Here is a 10048-nt window from a genome sequence, read left to right on the forward strand (position 1 = left end):
CAATTATTATTTACTTCAAACCCATTCTTATTATATTGTTTAATGTATGTGTTTAAATTGTCATACACAAAAAAACATGTGAAAGCATGACAGATATTATTTTGTATTATTTCTGTTTGAAATAAAATGTAATTGTTCTATTGTTATATGTATGAGTTTATAATGTCATAGAAAAAAAACCTATGGGAAAGCATGACGGATATGATGTTTTATATCCACAATGTCAGAAGCCTGCACTTATCTATCCACTGCTTGCTCATAATAGCAGCATATCCCAGCCTCTGTCAATATTCCACCTCCTTCTCTCATCCTGTACTCCGGGGACACAATAAACACTAGAACCACATCCCACTCGTTGAGAGGGAGTGTATGGGCAGTTCCAGCGTCTTAGGGGGCATTTTCACCTCTACAAAAGAGGAATGCTTCTATCTGCCCTTTCAGACACAGCTGCCCTGCTGAAGAGTGGTATGGCACTGAGAACAGACGTGGTTCTCCGGCTGCTGGTGGTGGTGATGAGGGGTATGGCTGCTCCAGCCACAATCTGCTCTCTGCTGGGCCAACCCGCTCTGCCTCTCCTATCTGCTGAGGGGGACATCAACATTGGAGCAGTGTTCGCTCTACATAGGAATGCCCTCTTCAAGGTCCATCCGTTCACCTCCAGACCAGAGAAAACACCCTGTATCAGGTAGGTGTTGAAAAACAACTATCTGTGGGAACTTTTAGCTGTTTGCGAATATTTCTCATCAGGATAGATTTTTTTTGTCTCTCACTGAAATTAGGCACAGTGCTTAATAACACTACTGTAAACGATCTGTGCATTTCTTCTTGGACAAATCAAGTATACAAATTTTTTCTGTTATGCTAAACACAATACTCAACTCATCTCGACCGAGTATATCAGTTTTGCTGGCATATGTGATTGTGGCATATGTGATTCCTGGCGTCAACGAACTAATTTATTTGGTTTGTTACCGTTGTCCAGTTTCAACCCACGTGAGTTCCAGTTTGCACAGACCCTGATCTTTGCCCTGGAGGAGATCAACAACAGCAGTGATCTGCTGCCAGGGCTGTCTCTGGGTTACCAGGTCTATGACTCCTGTGGCTCTGCCACCCTGGCCATCCACTCAGCCTTGGCCATGATGAACAGCCCTGGGCCTGAGAACAGCCTGGGAGACCCCTCCTCCTGCTCCAGATCTCCAGCCGTGTTGGGCATTGTAGGAGAATCAACCTCCACATCCACCATCGGAATATCATCCCTGGTCGGACCATTCAGCATCCCTGTGGTGAGACACCTTCTGGTTTTGGCTCTTTAGAGGTAGAATAGTCAGTGTCAGCTATGTATGAAAGATCAATTCAAATCTTCCCTTCTGGTTTTGGCTCTTTAGAGGTGGAATAGTCAGTGTCAGCTATGTATGAAAGATCAACTCAAATCTTCCCTTCTGGTTTTGGCTCTTTAGAGGTAGAATAGTCAGTGTCAGCTATGTATGAAAGATCAACTCAAATCTTCCCTTCTGGTTTTGGCTCTTTAGAGGTAGAATAGTCAGTGTCAGCTATGTATGAAAGATCAACTCAAATCTTCCCTTCTGGTTTTGGCTCTTTAGAGGTAGAATAGTCAATGTCAGCTATGTATGAAAGATCAACTCAAATCTTCCTGTTTCTTCCACACAGATCAGCCACTTCGCCACCTGTGCTTGTCTGAGTAACAGAGAAAAGTTCCCTTCCTTCTTCAGAACCATCCCCAGTGACTTCAACCAGAGCAGAGCCCTGGCAAAGCTGGTCAAACACTTTGGATGGAACTGGGTGGGAGTGGTGAACAGCAACAATGACTATGGAAACAATGGCATGGCCACATTCATGGAGGCAGCGTGGCATGAAGGGGTCTGTGTAGAGTACCAAGAGTCCATCTACCGCACAGACCCCCGAGAGAAGCTCCTGGAAACTGTCAGGGTGATCTGGAGGGCAACAGCCAGGGTGGTGGTACTGTTCCTGGGCTTGGGGGACCTCATCCCCCTGCTGAATGAGCTGGCTCTGGAGGGAGACCCAGGGCTGCAGTGGGTGGGCAGCGAGGCCTGGATCACAGCCAGAGTGCTGGCGGATAACAAGGCCTACGGCTTCCTGAGGGGGGCGGTGGGCTTTGCCATCAGGAATGCCAGGCTGGATGGTCTAGAAGGGTTTCTAGACAAGGTGCACCCCTCCCAGGCGCCAGACAACACCCTGCTCAGGGAGTTCTGGGAGACTGTGTTCCAGTGCTCCTATGAAGGGGGCAGCAGCACGCTGTGCACAGGAGCAGAGAGCTTAGCAAAGCTTAAGAACCAATACACTGATGTGTCAGAGCTGAGAATATCCAGTAAAGTGTACACAGCTGTATATGCCATTGCACATGCTCTACACAACCTACTGACAGACTTAAAGAATAACACAGACAGCGGCAACAGACTAGTCTACACACCACAGCAGGTGAGCAAACTCCAGATACAACAAAACATAAATAACATATCATATGAATCATCCCACTCTCTCTGTGTCTCTCTCTGTGTCTCTCTCTGTGTCTCTCTCTGTGTCTCTCTCTGTGTCTCTCCCTGTGTGTGTCTCTCTCTCTCTCTCTCTCTCTCTCTCTCTCTCTCTCTCTCTCTCTCTCTCTCTCTCCCTCTCTCCATGTTGTTGAACAGGTGCTGCAGTACCTGAAGGAGGTGAGGTTTAGAGTAAAGACAGGAGAGGAGATCTGGTTTGATGCTAACGGAGATGTGGTGGCGTGCTACGACCTAGTGAACTGGCAGCAGGAGGAGGATGGGACCCTGCAGTTCCATGCTGTGGGGCTGTATGATTCCTCGATGCCCGCTGAACAGCGCTTTACCTTCAACCAGGGAAAACTGGTCTGGGTAGGGGGCCAGGCAGAGGTAGGACTAAATGCATGTTGACTATGTTGCAAAAGCATAACACATGCAAACCTCAAACTACTGCAAATGTAAAACATGCATTCTATAATGTATACATAATCCACATAGTCTATCTCAATTGTCTTGTTTTGTGTTGGTAAAAGCACTTCCACAAGTAGTAACATTAAAACATTTCTGCACGTTTATTTATATAAAATACACCAATATTCAGATGTGTTGTATTTCTCTACAGGCACCTGCAGCAGTGTGCAGTGAGAGCTGTCCCACAGGCACTCGTAAGGCTGTACAGAAAGGAAAGCCTGTATGCTGTTATGACTGTGTACCATGTGCGGAGGGAGAGATCAGCAATATCACAGGTGATATATAATGCATTTAGGGCTACCTACAATACTTTCAAGCTCTGTCACTGCCCAATAGGACTAATAGATATCAAAAAACAAATGTCACGGTGACACACTGATTCATGGAATGAATGACGTTCTAATCTCCTTACAGATTCTAATGGCTGCTATCGATGTGACTTGGAGTATTGGTCAAATGAAAAAAGGGACCGCTGTGTGTTGAAACCAGTTGAATTCCTCTCCTATGAAGAAATGATGGGCATAGTTCTGGTATTTTTCTCCTTACTGGGGTCCGGTGTTACTACTCTGGTAGTTGTTGTGTTTTCAATTCATAAGGACACCCCCATCGTCAGGGCCAACAACTCTGAGCTGAGCTTCCTGATGCTTTTCTCCTTGACTCTATGTTTTCTGTGTTCTCTTACTTTCATTGGCCAGCCCTCTGAGTGGTCCTGTACGCTGCGTCACACAGCGTTTGGGATCACCTTCGTCCTCTGCATCTCTTGTGTTCTGGGGAAAACAATAGTGGTGTTGATGGCCTTCAGGGCTACACTTCCAGCCAGTAATGTCATGAAATGGTTTGGTCCTCCACAGCAGAGACTCAGTGTTCTGGCTTTCACTCTCATACAGGTCCTGATCTGTGTTCTTTGGTTAACAGTCTCACCTCCTTTCCCCTACAAGAACATGAAGACCTATAAGGAAAAGATCATTCTAGAGTGTGATGTGGGTTCAGCTGTTGGTTTCTGGGCTGTGTTGGGGTATATAGGACTCCTGGCTGTCTTGTGCTTTGTGCTGGCTTTTCTGGCTCGAAAGCTGCCTGATAACTTCAATGAGGCCAAATTCATCACCTTCAGCATGCTCATATTCTGTGCAGTCTGGCTCACCTTTATCCCAGCTTATGTCAGCTCTCCTGGGAAGTTCACTGTAGCTGTGGAGATCTTTGCTATTCTGGCCTCTAGTTTTGGTTTACTTTTCTGCATATTTGCTCCTAAATGTTTCATTATATTGCTGAGGCCAGAGCAAAACACCAAGAAACATATGATGGGGAAGACATCCAATGACATACGATATTAAAGAAACATAATTTGGGAAAGGCGTCAACCAAAGCCCTTTAGGATGAATACTGACCATTGGCCTATTCAAAGTCTTTCTATAATAAATACGGACACATCATTTCAAAGTCATTCATGGGTTAACCTCATCCCCAGACTCAATTGATACCAAAAAATGGAGCCTGGAAACACAGTGCAATGAAGTGGGACTTGAAAGGGGAAGGGTTCAAATCAAGGCAGGAGAGAGAGATCCTGCCACAGTTTGACTTTAAAAAATGCAGAAAATCTCACAATGATCATATTACTTTTAGGAAGCCCCAACTTGGGCATGTTCATTTTTTTATTTATTTGACCTTTATTTAACCAGGTAGTCTAGTTGAGATCAAGTTCTCATTTACAACTGCGACCTGGCCAAGATAAAGCAAAGCAGTGCGACACAAACAACAACACAGAGTTACACATGGAATAAACAAACATGGCGTCAATAATACAATAGAAAAGATCTATCTATATACAGTGTGTGCAAATGAGGTAGGATAAGGGAGGTAAGGCAATTAATAGGCCATAGTGGTGAAATAATTACAATATAGCAATTAAACACTGGAGTGATAGATGTGCAGGAGATGAGTGTGCAAGTAGAGATACTGGGGTGAAAAGAAAGAAAATATGAAGTTTACATGTGAGAACTAGGTGCATACTTTCTGACTTCCCAAACTCTCTTCCTTGTTTAACCTAATTCGTTTGTAGATGGTAGGTTCTAAGGGTTTTGTTGGACGGTGATGGACTGAGATATCAGCCAATGTAAATCCGCTCCTGACATGGGCTCCTTTCCTGTCTCTTCATGAGACATTGTGAGAGACGGTTCGAAAGAGAAAGATCTGGCTGGTGGACCAGATCTGTCATGGGTACATGGATGTTCAATAAGTCCAATAAGTCCTGAACACACATCCAACAGCACATTATGCCAAGCAGCCATATCTACATGGGTGTGGTCGCACATTATGAGAGTCAAGACAATAATGAAGCAGAAAGATTTTTTTTTTTTTTGACATAGCCTATGTTTCTCACTGCTCTACTCCAGTGGCCACTGACAGCCTGGTGTGCTTCCACAGGCCCCCTCAGTGACCCCCTCAGTGACAGCTGCTGTCCAGGTCCAGATCAGGAGCCTACACACAAGCCCCTTACTGAGCCTCTGTCTCACAGGCCTGCTCTGGACAAGCATGGTCTACTATCTCATCAAAAACGACATTGACTTCTTAAACCTCTCCTCATAGGCCTGTGGGCCACAACCCAGTGTCTGTCAATACACCAATGGGCATGTGGCATTCATACCACCATCAACACAAAGCAAGGTGTCAGTGAAAAATGTTATAATGAATATATGTGTATTCTGCATGTATTGTGTAATGTATTGGCTACCCTTCATGTAATATTACAGTTGTTGTCATAAAACATTCAGCTGTCTAATATCTCTGGATCTCCAGTCTTACTTGAATTATCACAACGCTAGAGAAAGACACAAATAAATTAAAAAACTAGAATGGTCATTTTCTATGAATTGTGTGACTTGCCAAATGTATCTGTATGTAGTAGTAGTAGAAACAATAGTAATAGTAAATCAATTCAAATCAAATTTTATTAGTCACATGCGCTGAATACAACTGGTCTGGACCTTACAGTGAAATGCTTACTTACGCGCCCCTAACCAACAATGCAGTTTAAAAAAATACAGCTAAGAATAAGAGACAAAAGTAACAAGTAATTAAAGAGCAGCAGTAAAATAACAATAGTGAGACTATATACAGGGGGGTACCGGTACAGAGTCAATGTGCGGGGGCACCGGTTAGCTTTGGAAATAGGTACATGTAGGTAAAGTTATTAAAGTCACTATGAATAGATGATGACAACAGAAGGTAGCAGCGGTGTCTCCTGTGGAGACAGCCAAAGAACACTATGTTTTCCCGGGGAGGAGGAGGAGAAGAAGGAGTGGTAGTAGTAGTAGTAGTAGTAGTGGTAGTAGTAGTAGTAGTAGTGGTAGTAGTAGTAATAGTAGCAGTTGTGGTAGTAGCAGTAGTAGTAGTAGTAGTAGTAGTGGTAGTAGTAGTGGTAGTAGTGGTAGTAGTGTTGGTAGTAGTAGTGGTAGTAGTAGTGGTGGAAGTACATTTACATTTAAGTCATTTAGCAGACGCTCTTATCCAGAGCGACTTACAAATTGGTGCATTCACCTTATAATATCCAGTGGAACAACCACTTTACAATAGTGCATCTAAATCTTTTAAGGGGGGGTTAGAAGGATTACTTTATCCTATCCCAGGTATTCCTTAAAGAGGTGGGGTTTCAGGTGTCTCCGGAAGGTGGTGATTGACTCCGCTGTCCTGGCGTCGTGAGGGAGCTTGTTCCACCATTGGGGTGCCAGAGCAGCGAACAGTTTTGACTGGGCTGAGCGGGAACTGTGCTTCCTCAGAGGTAGGGAGGCGAGCAGGCCAGAGGTGGATGAACGCAGTGCCCTTGTTTGGGTGTAGGGCCTGATCAGAGCCTGAAGGTACGGAGGTGCCGTTCCCCTCACAGCTCCGTAGGCAAGCACCATGGTCTTGTAGCGGATGCGAGCTTCGACTGGAAGCCAGTGGAGAGAGCGGAGGAGCGGGGTGACGTGAGAGAACTTGTGAAGGTTGGACACCAGACGGGCTGCGGCGTTCTGGATGAGTTGTAGGGGTTTAATGGCACAGGCAGGGAGCCCAGCCAACAATGAGTTGCAGTAATCCAGACGGGAGATGACAAGTGCCTGGATTAGGACCTGCGCCGCTTCCTGTGTGAGGCAGGGTCGTACTCTGCGAATGTTGTAGAGCATGAACCTACAGGATCGGGTCACTGCCTTGATGTTAGCAGAGAACGACAGGGTGTTGTCCAGGGTCACGCCGAGGCTCTTAGCACTCTGGGAGGAGGACACAAGGGAGTTGTCAACCGTGATGGCGAGATCATGGAACGGGCAGTCCTTCCCCGGGAGGATGAGCAGCTCCGTCTTGCCGAGGTTCAGCTTGAGGTGGTGATCCGTCATCCACACTGATATGTCTGCCAGACATGCAGAGATGCGATTCGCCACCTGGTTGTCAGAAGGGGGAAAGGAGAAGATTAATTGTGTGTCATCTGCATAGCAATGATATGAGAGACCATGTGAGGATATGACAGAGCCAAGTGACTTGGTGTATAGCGAGAATAGGAGAGGGCCTAGAACAGAGCCCTGGGGGACACCAGTGGTGAGAGCACGTGGTGCGGAGACAGATTCTCGCCACGCCACCTGGTAGGAGCGACCTGTCAGGTAGGACGCAATCCAAGCGTGGGCCGCGCCGGAGATGCCCAGCTCGGAGAGGGTGGAGAGGAGGATCTGATGGTTCACAGTATCAAAGGCAGCAGATAGGTCTAGAAGGATGAGAGCAGAGGAGAGAGAGTTAGCTTTAGCAGTGAGGAGAGCCTCCGTGACACAGAGAAGAGCAGTCTCAGTTGAATGTCCAGTCTTGAAACCTGACTGATTAGGATCAAGAAGGTCATTCTGAGAGAGATAGCAAGAGAGCTGGCCAAGGACGGCACGTTCAAGAGTTTTGGAGAGAAAGGAAAGAAGGGATACTGGTCTGTAGTTGTTGACATCAGAGGGATCGAGTGTAGGTTTTTTCAAAAGGGGTGCAACTCTCGCTCTCTTGAAGACGGAAGGGACATAGCCAGCGGTCAAGGATGAGTTGATGAGCGAGGTGAGGTAGGGAAGAAGGTCTCCGGAAATGGTCTGGAGAAGAGAGGAGGGGATAGGGTCAAGTGGGCAGGTTGTTGGGCGGCCGGCCGTCACAAGACGCGAGATTTCATCTGGAGAGAGAGGGGAGAAAGAGGTCAAAGCATAGGGTAGGGCAATGTGAGCAGGACCAGCGGTGTCGTTTGACTTAACAAACGAGGATCGGATGTCGTCAACCTTCTTTTCAAAATGGTTGACGAAGTCATCCGCAGAGAGGGAGGAGGGGGGGAGGGGGATTCAGGAGGGAGGAGAAGGTAGGAAAGAGCTTCCTAGGGTTAGAGGCAGATGCTTGGAGTATAGAGTGGTAGAAAGTGGCTTTAGCAGCAGAGACAGAAGAGGAAAATGTAGAGAGGAGGGAGTGAAAGGATGCCAGGTCCGCAGGGAGTTGACTTTTCCTCCATTTCCGCTCGGCTGCCCGGAGCCCTGTTCTGTGAGCTCGCAGTGAGTCGTCGAGCCACGGAGCAGGAGGGGAGGACCGAGCCGGCCTGGAGGATAGGGGACAGAGGAAATCAAAGGATGCAGAGAGGGAGGAGAGGAGGGTTGAGGAGGCAGAATCAGGAGATAGGTTGGAGAAGGTTTGAGCAGAGGGAAGAGATGATAGGATGGAAGAGGAGAGAGTAGCGGGAGAGAGAGAGCGAAGGTTGGGACGGCGCAATACCATCCGAGTAGGGGCAGAGTGAGAAGTGTTGGATGAGAGCGAGAGGGAAAAGGATACAAGGTAGTGGTCGGAGACTTGGAGGGGAGTTGCAATGAGATTAGTGGAAGAACAGCATCTAGTAAAGATGAGGTCAAGCATATTGCCTGCCTTGTGAGTAGGGGGGAAGGTGAGAGGGTGAGGTCAAAAGAGGAGAGGAGTGGAAAGAAGGAGGCAGAGAGGAATGAGTCAAAAGTAGACATGGGGAGGTTAAAGTTACCCAGAACTGTGAGAGGTGAGCCATCCTCAGGAAAGGAACTTATTAAGGCGTCAAGCTCATTGATGAACTCTCCAAGGGAACCTGGAGGGCGATAAATGATAAGGATGTTAAGCTTGAAAGGGCTGGTAACTGTGACAGCATGGGATTCAAATGAGGAGATAGACAGATGGGTCAGGGGAGAAAGAGAGAATGTCCACTTGGGAGAGATGAGGATTCCAGTGCCACCACCCCGCTGGCTTGATGCTCTAGGGGTATGCGAGAACACGTGGGCAGACGAGGAGAGAACAGTAGGAGTAGCAGTGTTATCTGTGGTAATCCATGTTTCCGTCAGCGCCAGGAAGTCTAGGGACTGGAGGGTAGCATAGGCTGAGATGAACTCAGACCGGCAGTTCCAGAGGCAGTCGGAGACCTGGAACTCCACGTGGGTCGTGCGCGCTGGGACCACCAGGTTAGAGTGGCAGCGGCCACGCGGTGTGGAGCGTTTGTATGGCCTGTGCAGAGGGGAGAGAACACGGATAGACAGACACATAGTAGACAAGCTACAGAAGAGGCTACGCTAATGCAAAGGAGATTGGAATGACAAGTGGACTACGCGTCTCGAATGTTCAGAAAGTTAAGCTTACGTTGCAAAAATCTTATTGACTAAAATGACGAAAATGATACAGTACTGCTGGCTGGTGGAGTAGGCTAGCTAGCCGTGGCTGCGTTGTTGACTTTGAACGTGTAGCTGGCTAGGTAACCTCGATAGTTTCAGTACTACACCTTGTCATGATACAAAGCAACTTTGTAGCTAGCTAGCTAACATAACACTAATCAAGACATTCCTTGTAATGTATTTAGTTTCTACAATGCTGCTCGTCGGTAATAGTTGGCTGGGTTAGGAAAAATGGCGTCGCGGGGGATGGAAATAGTTGGCTAGCTAACCTCGATGGCTGGCTAGCTAACCTCGATAATTACTAAACTACACAATTATCAAGCTATGACAAAGACAACTAAGTAGCTAGCTAGCTAACACTGCACTAGTCAAATCGTTCCGTTGTAAAGTCTTAGTATCTATAGCGCTGCTAGT

The 10048-nt window shown here is 47.0% G+C and overlaps 1 protein-coding gene across 1 annotated transcript; it reads left to right on the plus strand.

Moving 5' to 3' along the window:
* Window positions 1–463: 463 nt before the first annotated feature.
* LOC106581336 (extracellular calcium-sensing receptor) lies at window positions 464–4604 on the plus strand. Its single transcript, XM_045704044.2, has 6 exons — window positions 464–685; window positions 983–1283; window positions 1669–2457; window positions 2670–2897; window positions 3130–3253; window positions 3393–4604. Exons 1-6 carry the CDS (start codon window positions 468–470, stop codon window positions 4307–4309), a joined length of 2577 nt encoding a protein of 858 aa, XP_045560000.2. The 5' UTR covers window positions 464–467; the 3' UTR covers window positions 4310–4604.
* The last annotated feature ends 5444 nt before the right edge of the window (window positions 4605–10048 follow it).

The sequence above is a fragment of the Salmo salar genome, chromosome 20 (genome assembly GCF_965601325.2).
Source record: "Salmo salar chromosome 20, fSalSal1, whole genome shotgun sequence".
NCBI lineage: Eukaryota > Metazoa > Chordata > Actinopteri > Salmoniformes > Salmonidae > Salmo > Salmo salar.

Bases quoted from the DNA above. Each gene is read 5' to 3' on its own strand.
- LOC106581336 (XM_045704044.2), top strand. From the start codon at position 468: ATGGCACTGAGAACAGACGTGGTTCTCCGGCTGCTGGTGGTGGTGATG. The intron at 686-982 runs GTAGGTGTTGAA...ACCGTTGTCCAG, and splicing joins GAGAAAACACCCTGTATCAG to TTTCAACCCACGTGAGTTCC. The intron at 2,898-3,129 runs GTAGGACTAAAT...ATTTCTCTACAG, and splicing joins GGGTAGGGGGCCAGGCAGAG to GCACCTGCAGCAGTGTGCAG.